Genomic DNA, 24,020 nt, shown 5'->3' with positions numbered 1-24,020 from the left:
CGCGGCAGCCGAACGCTGCCGAAAGCCCCGGGAGCCCGGCGGCTTTCCCATGTGCCCAGGCACTTGGGTGTGCTGTTCCCAGTGTGGTGATTAGCAGTGCTAATTAGCTGGGAGAGGAGATTTGTGCGGGACTGTGCTCGGGGAGGTGGGAAAGTTGAAGGGGAGAGCTCAGAGAAAAAATAATGGTAGTAAAGGGGTGGTGGGTGAAACCCCCAGAGGGGAGGGGTGCCGAGGGCTGCAGGCTCTGTGCGTGCTGGGGGGCAAGGGCTGCCCCGGCCCGAGGAGGGGAATGTGCAGCGTGAGGGGCGCTGGGCACAGCCGGTGGGATGGGGCAGCGCGGGGGTGTCCCCACCACATCGACCGCCCGCACTGCTGCGGGCCTGCGGTCACGCCCGGGGAAGGGTCTTGGTTCACGGGTGTGCCTCAGGGACAGCTGTGCCACGTTCTTTGCACAAACCTCTGCCTGTTGAGCACTGTGCAATGTTTCCACCCGTTCTGGGGTGCGGATTTCCGAGCTTTCCCCGGGAGCATTCCTGCATTTTACATAGGGACACCCCCTACGAATGAGGCTCCTTCGCTGCCAAGGACCTGTACCGCTTTCCGTGGTCCCCGCACACCTCGGGGGGGGGAAGCTGCTTGCGCGAAGCAGCTCTTGGTTTCGTTCCAGGCTGGAACCACAGATATCTTGTTTTTCTGCAGGTCTGATGCCAGCTTGTATTGTGATGATGTTGACATTAGGTTCAGTAAAACGATGAATTCCTGCAAGGTCCTGCAGATCCGCTATGCAAGTGTGGAACGGCTCCTGGAGAGGCTGACGGACCTGCGGTTCCTGAGCATTGACTTTCTGAACACGTTCCTGCATTCGTACCGCGTCTTCACCACCGCCCTGGTCGTCCTCGACAAGCTCATCACGATCTACAAGAAGCCGATCAGTGCCATCCCTGCACGGTGAGGCTGCGCACGGCATCGCTGCAGTGCCCGCGCCGGTGACCTGTCCTGCCCCTAAAGGACCGGCAGAGTTTACGGGGGGGCTGTGGCATCGCTCCTCCGTCCCCTCTTCTGTCCCGAGTCAGTCCTCTGCTCCCCAGGCCTGCCTGGCCCCGGTGCCACTCCAGGGCTGTTTCACCTGGTCCCTGTGGGTTGTGGTACCCGCAAATCGGGGAAGCAGATAAACCCGAGCTCTGCGGGTGTCCCTGCTCCTGGGAGCGGGGCGGCAGGGGCTCGTCCTGGCCCTGCTGTGCCCGGGGGGATGCTCCGGAGACCCAGCGCTGCTGGAGCTGCCGGTGGGGATCTCCACAACCTCTCAGGCAGAGTAGGTGCGAGTTCAGTCTTTCCCTGTCTCTCCGCCAAGGTCCCTGGAGCTCCTGTTTGCAAACAGCCAGAACAACAAGCTGCTGTACGGCGAGCCCCCCAAGTCCCCCAGAGCCAACCGCAAGTTCTCCTCGCCTCCCCCCCTCTCCATCACCAAGTCCTCGTCCCCCAGCCGGCGGAGGAAGCTCTCCCTCAACATCCCCATCATCACAGGAGGGAAGGCGCTGGACCTGGCTGCTCTGAGCTGCTCCTCCAACGGCTATGCAAGCATGTACTCCTCCATGGCCCCCTTCAGTAAGACCACCCTGGACATAAACAAACTGTACGTGTCCAGTAACTATCCCAATAAAATCCCTGACGAAGGAGAAGCAGCCTCAGAAAAGCAAGAGGAGTCGCTGCCGAGCAAGCAAAGTAAGTCGCTGTGGGTTTGCAGGCGGGTGGGCGTCCGGCCCAGGCAGCCGGCGGGGAGGGGGCTGCTTTTGGTGGCCGCTCTGCGGGGGGTACAGGGACACGTGCGCGGGATCGGGCACACTGTGCCCGGGGGCTTTGCAGCAGCCCAGCCCCAGGCTGGGGCAGGCAGCCTGGCTGTGTGCCGGCGAGGGGTGGGCGCAGGGAGCCCCTGCTCCACGAGCAGGCACGTAGCAGCCCCCCATGCGCTGGGGAGACCGGTGGCAGTCATGGTGGCAGCGGCAGCGGCGGTGGTGGTGCTCCTGGTCATGCAGTGACTTGTGTGGTGTGGCCTCCCGGCGGCTCAGCAACAGGGTATTGGGGGAGGAGAGCCGGAGCCAGGTGAGTGCAACACTGCACAGGCCACAGGTCATCGCCCCGTTGAGCATCCCTCTGCCCCCCTGCGCCGATGTGCCCTAGCATGACTTTGAGCACAGCACAGCAGCGGAGGATGAGGCTCCCCCCGCCATAGCCCCGCGGGAGCCGTTCGGCAGTGAGACCCCAGGGACCCTCTGCCTTTAGCACTCGCTGCGGCGTTTGTGGCTGCAGGCTGAGCTGCGCTCCCCACCCGCGCAGCGCAGGGCCCAGCCCAGTGCTCGCGCTGCCCCGTCTGCACCGGCATCACTCTCAGCACCCCGAGCTGGGACCCACCGGCCGCAGGGCGCCTGCCTCGGGGCCGGACCCCTGTGCCAGCCAGGCTGTGTGCCCGACTCCGGCACTGCCAGCAGTTTCCCTGTCTAACGAAAACGGGAACAGGCTGCAACCTCCCTGTTTGCACCTCGACATTATCCTCTCCCTCACTGCGGGTTGTGCGAGCACTTTTTGCGCACCGGTGCCCAAGCAGGGGCTCCGAGAGGGGCGAAGCCGGTCTGTGGGGTACCGTAGGCGAGGGCAGAGGACAGCCCAGCCGGAGGCAGCGGGACAGACTGCCCCAGCTCCTCCCGCAGCCCTTCGCTGGGTGATTTCCCAGCGCCTGCGCCCTGGGAGGGAGATGGCGCATCCCGCCCCATCACTGCGCGTGGGGCGCGTGGGCTGGAGCTCGCCCGCAGGCTGGCTCACTGTCACCAGCCCCGGGCAGAGCCTCCAAGCTGGCAATATACGCACCGTGCACAGGACGGAAGCTCTTGCCTCCTGTAGGTTGTGTGCTACCTGAAAGCTGAGTAAGTTGTAATAAGAAAACCAAAAAAACACCCAGAAAATCCCCCGCTGAAAAAAAAAAAAAACCACCCCAAAAAACCCTGAAGTAAATGCGGGACTCTACCTTTCCCGTACTTGGTTGCTGCGTGCCCAGCTGGAAAATGATTCAGACTTTAGGAAAATCTGGAAGAGCTAAAATGCGGCTGCACCGTGCACATGTCCAGCGGTGATGGTAACTGGGTTCCCTGTTCCTCCCAGGCTCAGAGGTGTCTGTCAGGGAAGAGTCGGACACGGATCCCAACCAGAGCGATGAAGCAGAAGCTGAAGCTTCCCCAACAAAATCTCCGACTACTCCTAAGTCCATCAAGTGCAAAAATTCATCAGGTAACAAGTGAGCCAAGACCTGTCCCGCTCGGGGGTCACTCAGGGCTGCGCGCTGCCCTTGAACCTGGCCATGCAGAGCTCCTAAAGATGCAGGCGTAAAACTGAAGCAGATGTGAGAAGGAGCAGGACTTCTACCCTTTGTTTTCCTGCAAGGGGACGGGGAAATGCCAAACTCTCTGGCCCGTATCTCTGACCCGGTCTGCGTGTCTTACTGGCTTTTCTCACCCCTTTCCTCCCCTCCCGGGGCTGATCTGGCACATCAGGAGTGAGTTACGTTGCTCGAGACCTGAGCCTGGACTGGCGTCAAGCATCGATTTACCTGCTCGAGTCTCCCCCGTAGCTGTCTCAACGCTGTCTGTAGCAGCCTGTTGGCTTAATTCCTGCTAAAGCCGTGCTGGATAATTTCTTACGGCATGGTGGCATCCAAAGCCGCCCATCTCCTTTGCCCCAGCCCCGGCGGGGTGGACGCCGGCTCTCCGTGGGGAGTGGCCCCGCATTGGCCGTCTGCACCCGCCACCTCCATGAGCCCTGTTCCCAGTGCGCCCCGACCCGGGGGGACTGCCCGTGTGCTGGGGGGCTGGCGAGGGGGGCCAGGGCTGGGGCTGTGGCGGCGGCCAGAGTGGTGTTGGCTTTCTTATCCCCCCAGATTTCTCGTTGTTTTCTTACAACAACGGCGTAGTCATGACGTCCTGCCGGGAGCTCGACAGCACCCGCAGCGCCCTGTCCGCTGCCTCTGCATTCGCCATTGCCACGGCGGGAGCCAATGAGGGGACCCCCACCAAGGAGAAGTACCGCAGGATGTCCCTCGCCAGCGCAGGTACCCTGCCCCGGGCTACCGAGAGAGCGGGGACGTGTTTTCAGGGTGCCCATTTCCACCGTACTCGGCTGGGTTGCCCTCCAGGAGCACCCTGGCTGGAAGGCAGCCCCCGCCGGGGTGCCCAGAGCACCCACAGCCCCGCACCCGCCCGCTCCGGGCTGTGGTCCCCGGGTCCCTGGGCACGGGGGCTGCCCGAGGAACGTGCAGGTTGCAGGCAGCTGAACCCTTCGCACCTGCGGCTGAGCACCCTGCTGCCTTGTAACACGGAGCCTCCCCGGCGCTTGTGCTTAAGAGGCGGCTTAGGGATGCTTGGGAAGATGGGGCTGCTCCTTCTAGCAGTCCTGAAAGCATCCGTAACTGATTCCCGAGGGAGTCGTAGCTGTGCTAAGGGGTCACTGGCAGTTTCAGGCTTTCCGACGGACCAGCGGAACGGAGACAAGGAGTTTGTGATCCGGAGAGCGGCCACCAACCGGGTCCTCAATGTGCTGCGGCACTGGGTCTCCAAACACTCGCAGGTGGGCGGCGGGGGGCCGGGTGGGGGGTCAGCACCACGGGGGCCCTCCCTCCCTGCCGGCGTGAATTCGGCTGCGTGCCGGGTGGCTCAGCCAGGCTCCAGCTGGAAAGACAATTTGGCACTTCTTTTTTAATTAAGCAAATGAGTGGACATGGGGAGGAGATGAAAACTGGGGAGGAGGGGAGCTGGGAGCCCCTGGCGCGGGGCGGGGGGCCAGGCCGTGGACTGCAGTGTTTGCGTATTCTGTGTGCAAAGGAGGGGAGCCGGGATCCGCGGTCATCCCCCCGGCTGGGCTCCGTGGAAGTGGAGGAGCTGGGTTTGATTCCTGTTAGGGGGTTTCAGGCTGGGGTCAGGGTTAGGACACTGGGTGGCTCTCCGTGCTGTCCCTGTCCCTCTCTGCCACTGGCTGCTGGGGACACTGGGAGCGGTGCTGTACTGGTCGGCACTGGGAAGTCCCTGTGTCTCTCCCAGCCAGGTGATGCCCATGCAATGGTACAAAATGAGCCTGGTGCCTCCCTGGCCGGTTCCCATTTGCTGGACGTCCTGGGCTGGGATTTCGTCGGGGAGAGGCAGCCTCTGCCCTTGGCTGAGCAGCCGCCGGCGCTGGCACCCCGGGACCATCGGTCTTGGCCGGGTTTAAACGGGCAGGGAGCGGAGCTGCTGGGAATCGCTGTTACTCACGTTATAGTGCATTAAGACTGTGCCGGCTTTGGCAGGACTTTGAAACCAACGAGGAGCTGAAGTTCAGAGTGATCGGCTTTCTGGAGGAGGTCATTCACGACCCTGAGCTCCTGACGCAGGAGAGGAAAGCAGCCGCCAACATCATAAGGTGAAGGGCGGTGGGAGGGAGGTTGCTTTTCCTGGACGCTGTGCCAGGCTCTCGGCGGCTGCTTCCCGCTCTCACCTGGGGTAAGAGCGGGCACGAGGTCTCCAGGAGGGGCTGTGCCTGTGGCCAGGGCTCAGGAGGATCTGAGGAGGAGGATGGGCGGTGCTGGGTGCATCTGTCTCCCTGGCACATCGGGAGCTGATCAGGGGCCATGGGCGAGGTGTGACCCTCACCCTTGTCCCTGCCCGCGGGGCCAGCGGTGGCTCGGTGAAGGGGGTTTCTTCTCTTTAAAACGGGAAATGGGACTTAGAAGCGTTCTTACGCACGCCGAGTGTTTAATCTGTGAAAAACCACGAAGTTGTGCTGCAGCCCCGAGGGGGACGTGCAGGTCTGATGCTTTCCCAGCTAAAGTAACGCTCACTTTTCATGCCATAGGACCTTGACGCAGGAGGATCCAGGAGACAATCAGATAACCCTGGAGGAGGTCGTACAGATGGTAAATACCCTTTCCCTTCGTCACTCCGCCTGGTAGCTCAGTGTGGTGGTAGGGGAACAGCTAAAGACCCCCACACTCTGGCATACCCGGCTCAGTGGGGAGCGGTTCTCCAAGCACGCTGTCCGGGAGCACGGCTACAAAGCAGAGGAAGGTTTTCCGGGGACGGGGCCAGCTGTGAGCACAGCTGGATCTTTTACAGGCAGAGGCAACACTAATCCAGCCCACCAGCTCTTCAGTCCTCCTGCACTGTCAGCAGGAGGGCTGGAGTGGGCATGGAGATGTGCCTGCTGCTGCTGCCTGCACCGGCCCGAGGGACGCAGGAAAACCCCAGGAGTTTCCACCGTGTCCTCTGTGTCCCCAAACCTGCACCAGTGCTGCCGTGCACTGGTTCCAAGTGACGGGCGCTGGCCTAGCTGGCGTGGGCACTGCTCCCCGGGGAGCAGAGCCCTGGGAACGTGCAATGGATTTAAAACCATCAGGGTAGCTGCAGTGCATTTGCTGCCTCCCTGCATTTAAAAAAAAACAAAGCCTGCTCCCAGAAAAACCCAAGAGCCACTTTAAATTGCCCTGGTGCACCTGGAACAACAGCGGCTCTGTCCCCTGCGTCTGCCGGATGGCTTCTGGAGTGGCTGAGGCCCCTTGGGGGTTTTTAAGCTGTTGTTGGTAACGGCAGTTGCTGGAAACTTCCTCTGAAGAGAAGAAGACAAAAGAAACCAGAGGGTTTCGGTCTGCCCCTCAACCTGAGCAGCTGAGCAGCAGCGAGCTGCGGTCAGAGGCATGGTGGGGACACGAGGGAGCCCTGGGTTTTGGGGCGCAAGTGGGGTGACGGGGTGGTGGGTTTCCTGGCCGCCTCCTCGTGAGCTGGGGGTGTGCGTCGGGCTGTGCGCCGAGCCCTTGGCCGCGGTGTCCTCCAGGGTGCTCGGAGCCCACCAGTGCCACCGGTGCCACTTGCCCCCTCAGCGTTTGCTGTCAGCAGCGCCCCGTGCTCTCGCGGGGTGTGCCCCCGCAGCCTGCACCCACCCACAGTGTGCACCCACCCGCTGCAGCCTGCACCCTCCCAGCGTGCACCCACCCCCCCCCGCCTCTCCTTGGGCCCTTGAGCCGCCGCAGAGTGTTTGCTCCCTGGCAGCCGCTTTCGCAACCCCCTTCCCAGGGCCAGGAGGGGATTTTGCAACAGGCTGCCAACTCGTGCTGGCCGGGACGGTCCCGGCCGGCTCCCTGTTTGCTTGCAGGAGGTGCTGGGGAAGGCAGCGAGGAGGGTCCGGGCTGCCTGGGGGAGTAACTGGCTGGACTGGAGGCAGCGCAGAGCACCCGCACCCACCCTGCGCCTGCCACCCCATGCACCCTGTGCTTTGCACCTCGGTCCTTGCAGCTCCGACCCCAGAGCCGCCCGCGGTTCCCGATCGTGCTGCTCCATCCCGGCACGACACCAGCCTGGCCCCTCTTTCCTTTGCACCCCTCTGGGCTGGGAGCTGCTATATCCCCTCTCCTGGGACCTGGACAGGAGAGACGCTGCTGCTCGTTCCCAGGAGGAGGGATGCTGTGGCAGGTTTTTAGACGGTTCCCTGCTGGGAGAACCCTGAGTTCGGGCTGTGTTTGTGCTGAAGCGCAGCGAAGTCCGTGCACACTCCGTGCAGGTCAGGGGCTGGAGGCTCTCGCTGTCAGCCCGGGTGGCTCCACACACGGGGCACCCCAGGTCCCCCCGTGCCTGCAAGGGCTGCTCGGCCAGAGCCAGGCAGTGGGGACGGGGCGGCCCCGTTCTCCTGCTATTCTGGACATCCCTTGGAAGAGCCATCCCAAGCAGCAGCAGGGTCCGGGAGCTGCCGACCCCACAGCTGCTGGTGGAGCGGTGCCGGCGAGGCTGGCCGAGCTGCCGGGCAGGGGTAGCCGGGCACAAGGTGACAGCTTGGCAGCACTGCTCCGGCTGGGATCCCCTGGGGCTTTATTAATTAAACAGATGTAGAGCAAAAAGGCGGTGTTGCAGAAGTCAGCGTGCAGGGATCCGTTCCATAGCTGACACCTAATTACTTAAAGAGAGAAGATTAGTTAATTTTGTGTCTGTACATGTGCTCGGATGATAACGTAATTAAAACCATCGGGTTCGCAGGGCTGTGTGAACTGGCACTTCTCAGCGCTGGCGAGATGTGGGCTGCGGTGCCTCTGGACTCTCGGACCAGTGCGGCACCAGGCACACCGGCTCCGATGGGGAAAAGCCTTTGGCTTGGGACACCCCAGCCCCGCTTGGGACTGGGGACACAGCCCAGCTCCCCGCTGCTGCCTGAGCTCTCTCGGGTTGCTTGCGGGAGCAGAGCTGTTGTACTCAGTGGATTTCTTAGTTTTGGAGACGACTTCAGCTTTGATTTTATGTGCGTGTAATGTAAAAAAATCTTACTATGCTCTTAACCAACGAGCCCTCGTCGTTGCCTTTGTCGCTCAGGCTGAGGGAGTCAAAGCAGAACCTTTTGAAAACCACTCGGCCCTGGAAATCGCAGAACAGCTGACGCTGCTGGATCACCTGGTCTTCAAGAAGATCCCGTATGAGTGAGTGATCCCCACGAGTGAAAAAGGGCTGTTCCGGTCGCCCCGGACTCCGTGGCCACCCGCTCCCCCATGGTAGCCTGGTCCAGGCTAAACCCTTTCCAGCTGCTGCCTGCTTTGCAGGTAGCCCAGCCCACATCTGAGGCCGGACCCTGTGGTTTATCTCCTGGCATCCCCGGGGTGCCCGGCTCAGGGAGAGCCTCCCGCATCCATCGCACTTTCAAGCACATCTGTGCGTGCGTTTCCCGCAGCATGGGGGGGTGAAGGCACCGGCAGCTCCGTCCCGTGCGGGTGCAGGGGAGCTTGTAGGGCTTGGGCGTCCCGGAAAAATGGGAAACAGATGTTGACCTGAATATTGTCATTTGCAGAGAGTTCTTTGGGCAAGGTTGGATGAAGCTTGAGAAGAACGAAAGGACTCCTTACATCATGAAGAACACAAAACACTTTAATGACGTAAGTGCAGCCCCAGCGCGGGACAGGGAGATGGGCAGAGGCGAGGCAGCGCAGCCAACCTGCCCCCAGCGTTAGCCGGGACTGGGGTGCACGGGCTTTATCTGCCCGCAGCCGTGCTCCGTGGACGTTACGTGCCTTGGGGACCCGTTGCAGGTGGAGCATCTCCTGGTGCAGTTGCTCCTGCTGGGGCTGCTGCTGCGAAGGGAGCTCTTTTTTAAGAATGCTGCGAGGCTGGATGGTGCATAGCTGTTGTCCAAAGTCCTCCTGACGCGCGGGCTGGGACCGGTGTCTCCCCAAAGGTCAGTAACTTGATAGCGTCGGAGATCCTCCGGAACGAGGAGATCAACGCGCGGGTGAGCGCCATCGAGAAGTGGGTGGCGGTGGCGGACATCTGCAGGTGCCTGCACAACTACAACGCGGTGCTGGAGATCACCTCCTCCCTCAACCGCAGTGCCATCTTCCGCCTGAAGAAAACCTGGCTCAAGGTCTCCAAGCAGGTAGGGGTGTGGGGCTGACCCTCTTCTGGGGAGGCAGGGGAGGGCTTGATGGGCTGAGTGAGATGGTGTTGGGGCGACGTAAGACACGTGCATTGAAAAAACAGTTAGAAAATGGAGCAAGGTTTTTGTAGGTCTTTCCCAGGAGGGAGGTGGTGCGCAAGCAGCTCAGACCCTGCGTTGCTGTCGAGTTTATTCACCCCGCAGGTCAGATGTGCAGTTAAAGAAACCTCTTCTAAAGAGTCATTGTAGCTGTATACACACACACAGACGCTTCTTTAAACTGGTTTTCTGGGCTTCTCAGACCAATTATGGATGAGCAAAATGAATTCTTGTGTTGAGTTACTTGGTACAGCAATAGCTTGTACCTGCCCAGTGCAGAGCCTGATGGAGGCCAGGGGCTGCCAAGCCAGAACCGCTGTGTGGGCACCTCTGAATGTGGTACACCGTCTTTTTTCCTGCAAAGTGATAAATCTGTAAATTAAAACAGGCACTGGCGAAGGTGGGAGGCAGGGAAAGGAAACAAGTGCACAGCCTGTCTTTATTTCGTGTTGGAGGAACTTTGCTTGCAAGTGCTTGCTCGGCTCCTCTGGACCTCGCCAGGAGCCGGGTGTAACGGCCAGGGCAGAATTTGTACCTGCAAGGGTGTTGAGCTGCCGGACGGGGGTGATGTGTCCGGCGGCTGCTGCGGGCAGGGTGGGATGGGAGTGACCCTGCGGCTCCGCGGGCTTCGGCACCCCCGGCTGTGGGGATGGGGGTTTCTTCCAGGGCCTTCTCCAGGTGACACTTTGGGTTTCTTGCAGACGAAGGCTCTGATCGATAAGCTACAAAAGCTGGTGTCGTCGGAGGGCAGGTTCAAGAACCTGAGGGAGGCACTGAAAAAGTGAGTGAACGACGATTCTCCTGTGGCTGCTACTGCGAGGGGGCTGCGGTGGCAGGGGACCTGGATCCCACCCCGGTTCCTGCGCTGTGGGCTGGGGCTTTGCTCACAAGATCATTTCAGAGCCTGCATTAACGTTCAGTAAGGCACAGCGCAGTGGCTTGCAAAGCGATCCCGAGTAATGAGCTGCTCCTTTGAGCAGCGGTGTGGAGAGAAGTGAATAAAAAGGATTGCAAAGGAAGAAATCATTGCCAGACACTGGGAAACTTTTTTCCCCCACCTCCCCTTACAGGTTGATGGTTTAAACCCCCAAGTGTACGATATTTAGCTATGGTTTCCCAGCACCCAGGGCATGTCACTCCAGCTAGCATGGACCTTACTGGCAGCACCCTGGGGTGGCTCCCGAGTGAGAGCATTGCACAGCAGAGAGCCGGCGGTGCTGCAGTAGCAGCCAGCTCCGCACCCTCCCAGAGACGGCATCGGGCTTCTCCGCCAGCGCTCAGGTTCCCCAAATAGTCATTACTTGGTGTTCGCTTGGTCCCGCAAGCCGAGGAGCCTGGTGCCGTGGGTGCATGGGGAGCGGGGCGCTGAGCTGCCCTGGAGCGGGTGCATCCCCACAGGCTTGTGTGTCACCGTGCATGGCAGGCACCCACGGCCTCTGTCCCATCGGCAGCGCACGGCAGTCCTCCTCGGGGGACTGGGCTGGGGCACGGGGTGAAGGGCAGGGGGCAAGTCCAGCGCCTGCACTGCCCTCGGCTCTTGGCGGCGGTTTCGCTGGCTGCGGGGGCCGAGGCCGGCACGGGAAGCGTTGAAAAGTCTTTCCAACCCTCTGCCGAAGCTGCCCCCAGGTCACCTCCCGCAGCCCGCGGCTTCGTGCGAGGCACAGCCACAGCTCGTGCTTGTCCTGCCCTGCCCATGGGGACGGCAGCTGCAGGATGAGGCCCAGGAGACCAGCAGCTTTCCCGGGGGGAGGCTTCCTTCTAGGGTTTCTGTGTACTAGAATCTTTCAAATTCTGCTAACTGTGGAGTCCCACCCTCCTCCCCCCTCCGAAGCCCCCGAGTAAGGCAGTTTTCTTTCTTATTTCTTTCTGGTTTGCTCCCGAAGTTGTGACCCTCCGTGCGTTCCCTACCTGGGAATGTACCTGACCGACCTGGCGTTCATCGAGGAGGGGACCCCGAATTACACCGAGGACGGCCTGGTGAACTTCTCCAAAATGAGGATGGTGAGTCTCCCAGCCCCGCGGCGGCGGGCGTGCAGGGGCCGGGTTGGAGCGATGCGGCTCGGTGCCGCGGTGCTGGCCAGGTCTGTGGCCACCCCACGCAGTCCCCGCAGCCGGCCGTCATCCACACAGCACCAGGCAGCCACACACGTCCCCCTGCACACGTGCACGCAGCCAGGATTGTCCCTGGTGCGGGATGTGTCTGGAAGAAACAAAAAAGCCCTTTGCATCGGGCTGTGGTTGAAAGGTGCGGACGGAGTGCGCTCCACCGGCTGCCCGTCACCCCGCCAGGTGCTGGGACACAGTGCCGGTGGTGACGGCTGTGCTGTAAACAGCTTCTGTGTTTTATCTCCGGACAGATTTCACACATCATAAGAGAGATCCGCCAGTTCCAGCAAACCTCCTACAAGATTGAGCACCAGCCTAAGGTACGGCCTTGTCCCGAGAGCCACGCGCTCCCTCTCCCTCTCGTCTCCCTCTTGAATCACAGCGTCTAAGCTTTCAATCTCTGGAAGCTCCTTTGGGATTGATATATGATGCTTCTGTAAGAAATTTAAGACAGAAAACGCTAGCAGAACCAGTGCAGGTGTGGGGGCTTGTGTCAGGCAAGGCAAAACAGAAGGGGACAGGCACAGGAGACATGTAGCGACCTCCCTGCTCCTCTCGGCACGCGTGTGCCCTGCCACACAAGCTGTGAAGAGCTCATCGCCTACACAGTATCGCTGGCAGAGCAAGAGGATGTGGCTTCCCACCGTCTGAGCCTTGGCCAGACCAAGTCAGCGCTGCCCCTGCCTGTCCCTAGCTTTGCTGCCATTTCTGCCCAGCAAACAGGACTGCCCTTTCACTCTGCTTCGTTCTGCGAGCCGCCGCGATCGTGGGCACGGGGCGCAGCATCCTGGCACGGTCTTGCCGAGTTGGGGCTGGAGCGTGGCCATGGTCGGGCAGTGCGGCAAGGGAGCAGCCTGGAAGGGCTCCCGGGGAGCGGGTGGGCACTGAGGATGGAGCTGCCCTCCGCCGTGAGCCACATTCAGGCAAACGTTGGCTGAGGCAGAGACCTCTGCGCAGCGAGGGCACGGGCGTGGGTCTTGCTGCGGAGGGCCCCGTCCTGCGGTAGAGCAGCTCCAGGACTTGAACTCAGCTGGAGCTCGTGTTTTACCTGGAGGTGGAACGAGAAGCTGTACCTTTCCCCATCCAGGGGCCCTTCCATGGGAATGGGTAACAAGTGTCGGGGGCTCCTGGGCCCGCTGCCCTCGTGCCCTGTGGTCCCTTGCCCTGTCCGCTGCAGCAGGAGCGTGGCTGGTGCCTCTGCTCTGGGAGCAGTGCCTGTGCCTTGCTGGAGGCTGTCAGCAGCGGTGTGGGGGACGGAGGGTGGCTGCAGGGGCCGCAGCAGGCTTCCCCGTGCCTCCCCCAGGATGCTGCAGCGGAGGCATCGCTGTAGACAGCAGCTACGCCCGGATGCCACAGCCGTCGGGCAGGGCTGGCAGCGTGGCGGAGAGCCAGAGTGCTCCTGCGGCTGCTCTGTGTGTTTATAAAATGCATGCACCGCTCCTTGCCTGCACAGCTGGGACACGGCGCAGAGGCTGCCCCTCCCTCAGTGCCCCCCTTTCCCTGCAGCAGGCTTTGCACGGAGCAGGGCCAGACCCTGCGTCCCCCAGGGCCCCCGGCGGGTCGCTCCCAGCAGCCTGCGCACCGGCAGAGCCCACCCTGGGGATGCTGAGAAATAGCTGGGGCAGCACCCCCCTCCCCAGGCTGGGGGTGCAGGCTGGCAGCAGAGCATGTCCCACCCCCCGCCCCGCAGCCTGGTGCTGGGTGGCCTCCACCTCGTGGTGGCCCCCACACATGTGATGAAATGAAAGGTCTCAGCCGCCGTTGCACTTCCTCTGCCGCAGCACCGCAGAGCCACCCAGGAACTGGGCTGGTTGCTGTGGGGGTTGCCGCTGTTTCTGGCACTGCTGTTCTCCAGAAACAGCAAACCCTCCCGAAACAGTGCTGCTGCCCGGCAGGCATCTGCCGAACCTGCCCGGTGCCCTTGGCGATTAGGCTGGGCCAAACCACCCTCCGATGACACCAGTTTCTGTGTGCAGTGGCAGGAGCAGCCCGAGTTCCTCTGGACCGCGACCCCTGGCCGGGCTGGTGGAGGTCGGGGGGCCACGGGCTCTCAGCGCTGGGCAGCCCCAGCCCTGCCCTCCGCGCTGCCGGTACCTGCCCAGGGCTGGGCTCACGCCGCAGCCTTTTCCCAGCCGGGCACCCCAGGTAACCCCTGCCTCCTCCCAGCCTCTCCTGCTCAGGAAGAAGATCGGCATCTGCGAAAGCAGCCCACTGCCCTGGGAAACCCGGCTGCAAACAGCCAACGCCAAGTGCAGCGGGGAAGGGTAGTGCAGGTGATGCCGTGCGCGGCTGCACATGGCCCTGTCTCCCTGCGGAGGTGGGATACAGCCGCCCCGAAATTCCCGGAGGGTCTTGTGGGTGATGAGGTGAAGCCCCATCTGTGCTGCCAGCGCTTCCCGGGCAGAGGCTCCGCTGCCAGCTGCTCCTTGTGCCGGCTGGCTCCAAACCCCAGGCATGGCACCTTGCCCCGGCATGGACCGTGCCCCTCTTCAGCATCAGCTGCACATTCCACACAGCTAACGGGCCAAAAAGTAATTTGGGAAAAATCTTCCAGGAATTGCGAGCAGATTTTCTGCTAGCACCAGAGCAGATGTCCAGCCCTGTCAGCAGCATTCCTGCAGCAAGAACGTTGTTCCCCACCTAAGCGGTGCCTTAGTTATCAGGATTTTGTGTTCTCAACAGGAGAGAACTTTGTGGCTGATAAAATAGTACCAGCGAGGAAAACTAAGCAAGAAAAACAGAAGAGCAGCTGAGGACTAGGCAAGACTTTGCAGTCCTGGGAGGAGATAAGGACGTGCAATGCCTGTGTCAGTTGTTAGGAACTGCAGGCACTTCTCTGCGACTTCTGGTTTACTGCTCTGGCCTTTATCATTTCCTAATTTTGGCGTTCATTGTCGGCTGCACCGGAGGCGAGTCCTCCCTGTTAACGGTTTGGCTCTCGTTTTTCCAGGTGACGCAGTACCTGCTGGACCAGTCGTTTGTGATGGACGAAGAAACCCTTTACGAAGCTTCTCTGCGAATAGAGCCCAAACTGCCTTCTTGAGCCCGGAGCAGTGGCCGGCGGCTGCTCGTGTACACACGCTATACCATACTGTATATATCTCTTTGTTTCTGTTGGACGCCCTGGAGTGACTTCCACGTATGTGCTTCTTCAAGCAAACCGCCCCCCTCGTTCTTAGGCCGCAGTAGACCTCGCGTAGGATTTCCCGCATCGTTTAAGGTTTCACGCATCGACAGTTTGCTGGAGTCCCGGTTTCTTTTCGATGATGTTATTTTTGTCATTTGTTCCTCTCGAGGGGGGCTGGCGGTCGGGCAGGGGAACCCCTGCCTTCCCACGGGGCTCTCGGGCAGCGCGGCGCAGCTCTTGCTCAGACGGTATCGGCAGCAACATCCCCGGGCGAGCTCTGTAGGGCGGGGGGAGAGAACGCATTAAAGTTGCTCCCTCCGTGCGAAGCTGCCCGCTCTCTGTGTGCCACCCCCCGGCGCTGGCCTGGCGCGGGGGGGCCTCCGAGCCGCTGCCCCCGGTCCCTCCTAAGCCGGGAAGATGGAAACGTCCCTTTGATCTCCTCGCTGCATACGGCTCATGACAAGCTTCTGTTGATATGCTATAGATCCGTATACCTTGTGACCACTATGAGTAACATGATGTAGAATTAGAAAAAGATGACCGAGTGTTTTTATTACATATACTGTAATCCTGTCTAACCACCTTCTAGCAGGAATATAGTAATGTAGTGCTTATTCTGTGAATATTACCATGTATTTTTTACATTGTACAGTATATAAACACAGTTTAACTTTACAGTGGCAGGCATGCTCCACTCTAACAACCAGAACACTTTTGCTGTAAGCAATACCTCGTGGTATGAGAATTCTCTTTCAAGCCCTAAAACTATTTCAACTTACAGCTTGTTTGGAAAAATATTTCCATTTTTTTGTAAAAATATATGTTTCCTGATTACCTCTTGCTAATAAATCTATTCTATCTCAGGGTGAACCGGGACTTGTCATGTTTTTATCGGCGGGTCAACGCCGGCCCCGCAGACAGCCCACCCCTCCCCGCGGGGCGGGGCCGCCCCGCCCTTGCCCCTCCCCTCCCCTCCCTTGCCCCGCCCCCGCCCCGCCCTTGCCCCGCCCCCGCCCCGCCCCTCCGGCGGAGGGCCGGCTCGCTCGGCTCGGCCCGGCCCGGCTCGGCTCGGCTCGGCTCGGCCATGGACTGGGCCGTGCTGCTGGCTATGGCCGCGCTCCTGGCGCCCGCCGCCGCCTGGGCGCCCTCCGCCGAAGGTAAAGGGGCACCGGGAGGGGAGGGGGCGGCTCGGCTCGGCGCCCCGGTGGCTCTCCGGGCCGGGCCCCGCGGCGGCGGAGCCGCTCCGTGCCGGGGGAGCCGCTGACGCCCCCTCCCCGCTCTCCCCCGCAGAGGAGCTGCAGTTCAAGGCCTGGATGCTGCAGGTGAGGCTCCGGGGCGCCGCCGCCGCGGGCCGCGGTGGGGAGGGCCGGGCCGGGGCGCGGGGACCCCTCGGGAGCGGCGGGGGCTCGGGGCGTGGCTGACGCGCTCTGCCCCCCCAGCACAACCGGCGGTACGGCCCGGGCGAGTACCCGCGCAGGCTGCGCGTCTTCCTCGGCAACAAGAGGCGGATCGACGAGCACAACGCCGGCAACCACAGCTTCCAGAGTAGGAGCCGCGGCCCCAGCCCCCGGCCCGCTCTCGCTCCGGCCTTGAACTCCGGCCTTAGCGAGCGACACCTTCCCGTTTCCTCCTTCCAGTGAGTCTGAACCAGTTTTCAGATCTGACCTTCGCCGAATTTAAAAAACTGTACCTGTGGAGCGAGCCCCAGGTAAGTCACGGGAGGGTGCCGCAGGCGGGAGGAGGGGGTCTGGCAGGACGGCGGACCCCGAGCCACGGGGGCTCTGTGCCGTGCTGCACCCACACGTGGGTCGGCACCCCATCGCTGTGCTGCCTGAAATCCACTTTGCCAAGTGCAGTGCCCTGTCCCGCCGGAGCCTGGGTAAGAGCGAGGTGAACCCCCCCACTCCCTGACCCCCCCGGCTTCCAGCCGCCTCTCCGTCTTGACCCTGGCTCCAGCCGAATTGTCACTTCTGCTTTCAGCTTTGCAGGTTGATCTGTGTTTTTACGGGTAGACCTAAGGCCCGATCCCAGCTCTCTGGGGAGTTAGGAGCTCCCTGGGCAGCTCCAGCACTGCTGCTGGGGGTGCGGGCTGGCCGTGCTCTTCCAGGGCTGGCCCAGGTCTCCCCAGCTGTAGTGGCTGCGGTGCAGCGGACCAGGACCGCACAAGCAGCGTGGCAGTCACTGCTCCCTCCACCCCAGGGAGGGCGGCCACCGTGGGCCACCGTCCCCGTCACAGCGGCTTGCCACAGCCCTCCCGCCTCGCTTGCAGAACTGCTCAGCCACGAAGGGGAACTTCCTGCGCAGCTCCGGGCTGTATCCCGACTCCATTGACTGGAGGAAGAAGGGAAATTACGTGACGCCCGTTAAAAACCAGGTGAGGAGTGTGTGTCATTGGTAACAGTGGAGCCAGGCTGGGAGAAGGGCTAACTGCTGCGGGCAGGGCATGGTGCCGGGAGGAGGAGTGCTGGGGTGTGCGTGCCCACAGGGAAGCAGGCTCCCCCGGGAGCCCCTCCATGGCTGGGGCGAGGGTGGCCGGGAGGGCTGGGGTAGGGGGAGGCCGTGGGCCCCTGGGCAGGGGCCTAGCAGAAGGCGAAGCCTGGCTGCCGGCGGGGAGTGGAAGCACCATGCTCCTGGCATTCTGCCTGGCCCTGGCGTTTCGGGGAGGCCAGTGACCCCGCGGCACCTTATGGACCATTTCCCCTCTGGCTCCTAACACAGGGTCCCTGCGGGAGCTGCTGGACCTTTTCCACCACGGGGTGCTTGGAGTCTGCTATTGCGATTGCAACAGGAAAGCTCCTGTCTCTGGTAAGAGATTTTTCCTTTCCTGTGCAGTGACAGCAAGTCCTGCCTCTGGTTATCCGCCGGGGCTGCCAGCGGGGCCAGCCTGCTCCTGTCCAGGACGGCTGCCAGCTGCTTGTTCCGAGTCCGGCTGTGCATCGCTGCATGCGGCTGTGGCAGGCACCTCCCGCCCTGCAGACCCCCTCGCAGCTTCACAAGCTGAGCAGAGCTGCTGGGGGAGGCGCAGGGCAGCACAGCCTGGAGCTCCCTGTGCCCAAGGCTGTGTCTGTCGCCATCCCCTCTCTGGGTGTCCTGCTGCCCCGGGCTTGGGCAGAGCCCTTCTCGGAGCAGGACGAAACCGGAGGGGCTGGAGGCTGATGGGTCCCTGCTGCTGGGAGCAGGCGTGGTTAGCTAGAGCCGTGTCTGGTGCTACTAGCTGCAGGAGCTCCTTGCTGCAAGCAGCACATCGTGAGACTATTTTTAAACTCCCAGAGGACTTATATTCTCGAAGAACCAGAAAGACAGTAGCCACTTATGTGACTTACCAGAATAGCTGAGGGTTGGGTGTAAGTGTTAAAAACAAACTTGACCTTTGAAAGAGATCTCAGCCAGTGCTTGTGCGGGTGGGACGGTGTCCCAGCAGGCGTGAGGAGGAATGCCTCTTGCCGCCGGAGCATCCTGGGCTGCTGGCTCCATGTCTTCCTCATTCCACTCCTTGGGACATGGAGCCGTTCAGCCGGGTGATTCCTGCTTGCAGCAGGTGAACAGCCAGCTGCACGGATAAAACCAGCGCTTCTCGGTTGCCTGCCGCTCGTGTTGCGTTTTGTCTCACTTATTCCAAATGCAGGTGTGGAATATATACTGACTCAAAAAACTTTTCTGTAGGCGGAACAACAGTTAGTTGATTGTGCTCAGGCTTTTAACAACCATGGCTGCAGCGGGTAAGTAATCTAAAGTAATAAAGAATAGAAATAAGAGTATCTTATGTTCTGTGATTGACAGCCTTCCTCAAGATCTAGTGTTGGGATCCTTCCAGATCTTGGAATGGTTTGTGCTTCCCCCTGGCTGAGACGTGTCAGGGAAAACAGTTTTGGATTTGGTTTGCTTTCTTATTTTAATTTCACCCTCCCTAGAGGTTAGAATGTTTCACTAAATCTCCAGTATTTCCTAACCTCTGTTGTTCCTCTTACTAGTTTTTCTTTTGATATTTGTTCTGTTACAATGTCTTTTGATACTGCAGTCACGGATGCTATGTAGCTAGGCTTTAACATGCTCAGGGGGGGCAAGGGGGGTTTCATCTGTTGCTCTGCTCATGGGTCACGTGCATCGCATGGTCCTTTAAGGAACCCACAGAAACCTCTGCTTCCCCTTTGGTAAATTCCTACTGGCATTGCTAGAGAAGGCAGAAAATAAAGCTTTCTGAAACCTTATGTTTTCTGGAAGATAAGCGGTCCCTGAGGAATGTTCAGAGAGCTGAGCAAAACCACTCTCGGTGCTTTTTATTTTTCTTGTGACTCCTCCTTAGCCCTCTCCTTATGAGCACGCCCTGATCACGCTCCTCTTTTCTTCCTTCTGTGAGATGTGCTCCCCGGAGATGGCCGGGGAAGGAAGCAGCTGCTTGCTGAAGATGTGGGCCCCTTGTCCTCCCCTGTGCTGTGTAGCTGGGGACCCCGGCCAGGCTGGGCAGAGGTCACGGAAAAACACCTTTCAGTGCGCGAGGCTGCAGAGCTGAGCTGGCGCGGTTGGTGCTGTGTGGGCGAGGTGGCCTCGCGCCGTCGGGGCTGCTGTGTTGGCGTTTTCCCCTGGGGACTAGGCACCCCTGAGAATGAGGTCTTCCTGTGCCTGTGTAGGACCATGCCAAACAGCGTGATGGGCTAGGCCAAGGGTCCTGGAGAGGGAGATGTTGCAGGAACAGACTGGAGTTTATGCCTTTAGAGGGTCTGGGATAGACACTGTCCTTCCATTTCCCCCCGCTTTGTGGGAACGGTCTGTAGGACTGCGGGGAAAGGTTGATGGCTTTGCTCTGCAGAAGCTGCAAGCTGCAGTGTTACCGTCCTAATTAATCTGCATTCTGGCTGTGTTGTCTTGCAGGGGCCTGCCAAGCCAAGCCTTCGAATACATATTGTATAACAAAGGGCTTATGGGGGAGGACGCCTACCCGTATCGGGCCGAGGTATTTCCAGCGCAGCTCAGATGCAGTTCTACAGCGGCAGAGCAGGGTCCAGAGTAGGCTCTAACACCGGTTCCTTTCTGTCTGCACAGAATGGCACCTGCAAGTTCCAGCCAGAGAAGGCTATTGCGTTTGTCAAGGATGTTATCAATATCACGCAGGTAAGGCCCCGAGGGCTACGTTTCCAAACTTCCAGGGCTGTGCCAAGCCTGACCTGGAAGGTACTCAGATGCCCTGAGGCGTGCCGGGCTCTGCAGTGCGAGCTGCAGCCTGCTTGCTCTTGGGAGAGGAGTGAGCCGCTGGTGCGCACACTCCTCTCCTGCGCACCGCTGATGCCCTTTTCTGAAGGTGGCACCGATGAAGTGCTGTAGTCGAAATACAGGCACTAGGTCTCTGCCTGCTTTCCACAGTGGGTGCACCTCCAGACTGTAAGAAAGTCTTGGTTCTTGTCTTTCAATGCAAGCAGTGCTTGTTTCCTTGGGGGCAAGCAGAAAGCCAGGGTTAGCCATCCCCACTGTGCTCTGACTGTTGGTCTGGGGATCCTGACTGGTTCCAGTGTAATCAGGAGAGAAATGACCCTGGGATCTTCCTCTTGCAGTATGACGAAGATGGCATGGTAGAAGCTGTGGGGAAGCACAACCCAGTGAGCTTTGCGTTTGAGGTGACGGGTAACTTCATGCACTACAGAAAAGGAGTCTATTCCAAGTGAGTATTTCTGAACCTGGGAGGTGAAGGTGAAGGGCTGGCATCACTCGCATCCTCATTTCTCCTGCTTTGTGGCACTGGACTGCATTCTTGCATTTTCTTTTAAACGAAAAATAGAAAACATAAGTAAACTGAGACTTGATACGCTGATTTCCCAGGGGGATGAGAGCGCAAGCATAGGGAAGAGGGAACAGTGTGCTTGCAGCCAATTTACTGCTAGGAACCAGTCCAACCTGAAGACCAGACTGTATTCGGAACGAAGCTCAGCAAGTCAGTGAGCTTGGGAGATCCTCCTGCAACCCTGCCGCAGAGCTGGGGGTAGCCTGCCCCAGGGCTGATCTGTCTGTCTGTGTGTCTGAGCTGTAGATGGTGGCAGGGTCAGCCCAGGTCTTGCAGCTGAACGCATCTGGTTTAATTAGGCTAAGCCCTAACTGAAGTAAGTTTTCCATGGGACTCGGGCAGCTCTTCCAGTGCTAGACCTCAGAGGGGTGGTGGTGAGCGGTATAGCTGCCTTCACGCTGCCCTACACCTGAGCTGGTACGTTTGCGGGTTGCGTTATTAAGGCAGGGGTCCCTGCATCGCTGTTCTCCGTGGAGGGGGCAGGTCCCCGAGCACCTTGAGCCCAGCCCATTAGGCGCTTACCTGCTTCTGCAGCTGGACGTGTAAGAAAAGCAGCAGAGAGGAAAAATTAGTTTGAGACATGAAGTGACCTAGCAGGAGAAGGTCTCGAGTGTTGTGTCGGCTCTACAGCCAAGGCAAAAAGCTACTTAAAAGGGTGATTATTAGATACTGTGGCAAGATGGATTTCTGTTAGGCAAGAAATGGGGCAAGTGCATGTTTGGAGAGAACTAGAAAAATACTTTGGAGTAATGAATCCTCAGTCACATAGAACTGCAGGGAAAATTAAACTAAGAGTCTAAGCATGAGTGATCTGCCCCAGGGAGCTGCAAGGGAAAGAGTAGGCAGCACCGTGAATCTGAGCAGCTTTGCTGTTGCAATAAAGACAGTAATCTCAAAGTTTAAAGCAAGCAACAGGCAGATGTAAGGTGTGAAAGCAGGTGAGACAGTCAAGATACTTTGTAATAGGATTCCAGTTTGAGGAACACGCCAAGTTTTCCTGTACATTTATAGTCTAAGGTAGTCTTGAAGTCAGAACATATGGAATAATTGATGCTCCAGTGGTTTCAGCCTGTGCTCCCCAGACCAACTATTAACAGATTCAAGAAAAGTAAATCTGTTGTGGGGATTACTGATCTTTTAGTTATCTGCAATTTGAAAATGTTTAAAAATAGGTGCTCTAGAGACGGGAGGTTGTACCTTGTGTTGTCTTGTTTTATATCACAGGCAGCAACTTGGCATCAAGTGCAATGTAAAAGCTGGAAATTCAGAGGAAATAGAAAGAAATGTGTATTTAGACTGAGGAACTCGCTGTTCCCTGTGCAAAATGTGGAACAGTGCCCCTGAACTTTGGGGCAGAACAAACCATTACTGGGATGCACTAAGAGCTTCTGGATTTCATTGGAAAAATTCCTTTGCTCATTTTTTTCATTGTAGCTCATTCTTGTGTGACAATGTTGATATTAATTCTGAACAAAAGGCCGGACCAGGTGCTCAGACCAAAGGTCCATGTAGCCTATCGCCCTGACTTCAGATATAGCTAGTAATAATCAGTATCTCCTTTTCTTGGCTTCCCTCCCTGCTCTCCACAACTGGAAGTTCAGAGTATCCATCAGTTCTTTTTGCAATCGGAGCACAATCATGAATGCTGGCTAATCCACAACTAATTATAGGCTGGTTTTTCATGTAACAAATCTGCGTTATTTTTCCTTTTCTTTGCAGCCCACGATGCGAGCACACTCCTGACAAGGTGAACCATGCTGTCCTCGCTGTGGGGTATGGAGAAGAAAACGGAACTCCTTACTGGATTGTGAAGAACTCCTGGGGCCCGCTGTGGGGCATGGATGGGTAAGGAGGTCCCAATGCTACCGGACCCACCATGGTCTCCCTGTACCTGGTAAAAGGACAGTCATGTGCGTGGGGTTTCACCCACCCTCATCGGCCCCCAGGTCGCCCTTATGGTCTCAAGCTGAAATTTCGCAGCTGTTTCATACTCTGGGAAGATGCAGGGGAAATCTTCCCAGCTGCGGCAGCGAAGGAGACATGGCTCTACAAACCAGTCCTGGGGTGACTGGTTAGAGCAGACCCTTAGATCAGCAGACCTGCCGTTGTCACCAGGGGCTAAGCCAGCACGTGCAGAGCTGCCGTGCCGCTGGTTCGCCTGGAGCCAGGAGAGCACCGTGCCTCTTCCATGGTTACATGGCCAGAGAAGAATGGGTTGTGCTGGGAGTGAGTGTTCACTCCAGCTCTGCAGGTACATCTAGCTGTAAGTGAAATTTTTTAGAGTTAGGTGCTAAATCTGCTAGCTTGTGATACAAGGGGGACGGGAATAGCATTGCCTGGCTAACTACTGGCGGTAACAGCTCCGTCACAGGTGTTTGCTCCTTGCGCGGGCATGAGAAAGGAGCTCGCACGTAATGAGAGCAGTTGCCTTACGCTGGTATCCGTCCTGCTGACTCTGCCGGAGAAGGGAATGCTCACTCACACACATTTCTTTCTCTGTTCAGGTACTTCCTTATTGAACGTGGCAAGAATATGTGTGGTCTCGCTGCTTGTGCGTCTTACCCAGTTCCTCAGGTGTAAGAGGAGAGTGCAGGCTGGGGAAAGCAGGCACAGGAAGAGGAGTGACTGATTGTATACGAATTTCTGAATGCTAAAATCAGGAATGTGAGAACAAGATGAAATACCAGTCTGCTGAAAGTCATTACCTGCAGGCAGATTCCTCGGCTTGCACCCAGCTTCTTGCAGTGGGAAGACCCCCGCCTCCTCTCCCCAGCCAAAGGCAAGCGTGCTCCCGCGCCGAGCGCCAGAATCCCGCCTTCTCCTCCCGGCTGCGGTGCGCTCGCGGCGTGCCTCGCTCTCCCTGTGCCACCCGGGGCCCTGCGGCGCTGCTGGGGGGGGTCGGCAACGGGGGGGCCGCTTGGACCGGGGAAATGCCAGGCAGTTACCCGGTTTTAAGCCACTGGCCCACCAAAGCTCACCCGTTCCTTCGGGTGGCTGTTTCCCAATCAACAGTGTAACTTCTAGGGATGTTTTAATTTTCTTTGAAGGCGATTTTTCCTTTCTCTAGAGAAAGATGAGTGCTGTGATTTGTATGTGTTACCTATTTTCATTACACGTTTTTAGTTTTTTTTTTTTTGTATAAAAAAATAGGGTATTTTAATGCAAATAGAGAAGAAATGGATGATTTTCTTTTACGAATCAGTGAAGAACGCAAGAAGATTATTGCTAAATAGTTTATCAACGTGCGCTGGTGAGCGGGGTGCGTGTCCGGAGGGGGCACTGCTGTGGGGTGTTATTTCACGCTAAAACCTGCCGCTGACTGAATAAAGCTGACTCGTCACCGGTGCGGTGGTGTGCTCTCCGCGGCCCTGTGCGTTCCCGGCACGGTCAGCGCTGGGAGATGGGGCGGCGCCTTTGTTTGCCGATCGTGGGGCAGGATGCGACCCCGGGGGGGGGGTCTGACGGGGGCACCGTCCTCCCCGCGACCGACGCGGG

General features: G+C 59.0%; 2 protein-coding genes across 2 annotated transcripts in view; both read left to right on the top strand.

Moving 5' to 3' along the window:
* Positions 1 to 14,668, top strand: part of RASGRF1 (Ras protein specific guanine nucleotide releasing factor 1) — a 43,058-nt gene extending 28,390 nt beyond the window's left edge. The window contains exons 14-27 of the mRNA XM_059823801.1: positions 700 to 948; positions 1,352 to 1,722; positions 3,154 to 3,279; positions 3,926 to 4,096; positions 4,505 to 4,611; positions 5,327 to 5,439; positions 5,872 to 5,932; positions 8,370 to 8,473; positions 8,839 to 8,923; positions 9,223 to 9,420; positions 10,221 to 10,300; positions 11,403 to 11,520; positions 11,877 to 11,945; positions 14,576 to 14,668. Coding sequence (XP_059679784.1) covers positions 700 to 948; positions 1,352 to 1,722; positions 3,154 to 3,279; positions 3,926 to 4,096; positions 4,505 to 4,611; positions 5,327 to 5,439; positions 5,872 to 5,932; positions 8,370 to 8,473; positions 8,839 to 8,923; positions 9,223 to 9,420; positions 10,221 to 10,300; positions 11,403 to 11,520; positions 11,877 to 11,945; positions 14,576 to 14,668 — 1,945 coding nt within the window. The remainder of the gene's footprint in view (positions 1 to 699; positions 949 to 1,351; positions 1,723 to 3,153; positions 3,280 to 3,925; positions 4,097 to 4,504; positions 4,612 to 5,326; positions 5,440 to 5,871; positions 5,933 to 8,369; positions 8,474 to 8,838; positions 8,924 to 9,222; positions 9,421 to 10,220; positions 10,301 to 11,402; positions 11,521 to 11,876; positions 11,946 to 14,575) is intronic.
* A 1,168-nt stretch (positions 14,669 to 15,836) lies between these two features.
* On the top strand, positions 15,837 to 23,333 carry CTSH (cathepsin H). Its single transcript, XM_059823802.1, has 12 exons — positions 15,837 to 15,909; positions 16,043 to 16,074; positions 16,192 to 16,297; positions 16,390 to 16,460; positions 17,022 to 17,126; positions 17,471 to 17,557; positions 18,416 to 18,471; positions 19,622 to 19,703; positions 19,793 to 19,861; positions 20,299 to 20,405; positions 22,245 to 22,370; positions 23,030 to 23,333. Exons 1-12 carry the CDS (start codon positions 15,837 to 15,839, stop codon positions 23,103 to 23,105), a joined length of 990 nt encoding a protein of 329 aa, XP_059679785.1. The 3' UTR covers positions 23,106 to 23,333.
* The last annotated feature ends 687 nt before the right edge of the window (positions 23,334 to 24,020 follow it).

The sequence above is a fragment of the Gavia stellata genome, chromosome 13 (assembly GCF_030936135.1).
Source record: "Gavia stellata isolate bGavSte3 chromosome 13, bGavSte3.hap2, whole genome shotgun sequence".
Taxonomy (NCBI): domain Eukaryota; kingdom Metazoa; phylum Chordata; class Aves; order Gaviiformes; family Gaviidae; genus Gavia; species Gavia stellata.
This window is presented reverse-complemented; position numbering and strand designations above follow the sequence as displayed.

Coding starts and splice junctions, on each gene's coding strand:
- CTSH (XM_059823802.1), top strand. CDS start 15,837: ATGGACTGGGCCGTGCTGCTGGCTATGGCCGCGCTCCTGGCGCCCGCC. Junction 16,075..16,191: donor TCAAGGCCTGGATGCTGCAG/GTGAGGCTCCGG, acceptor CTGCCCCCCCAG/CACAACCGGCGGTACGGCCC. Junction 19,704..19,792: donor CCTACCCGTATCGGGCCGAG/GTATTTCCAGCG, acceptor CTGTCTGCACAG/AATGGCACCTGCAAGTTCCA.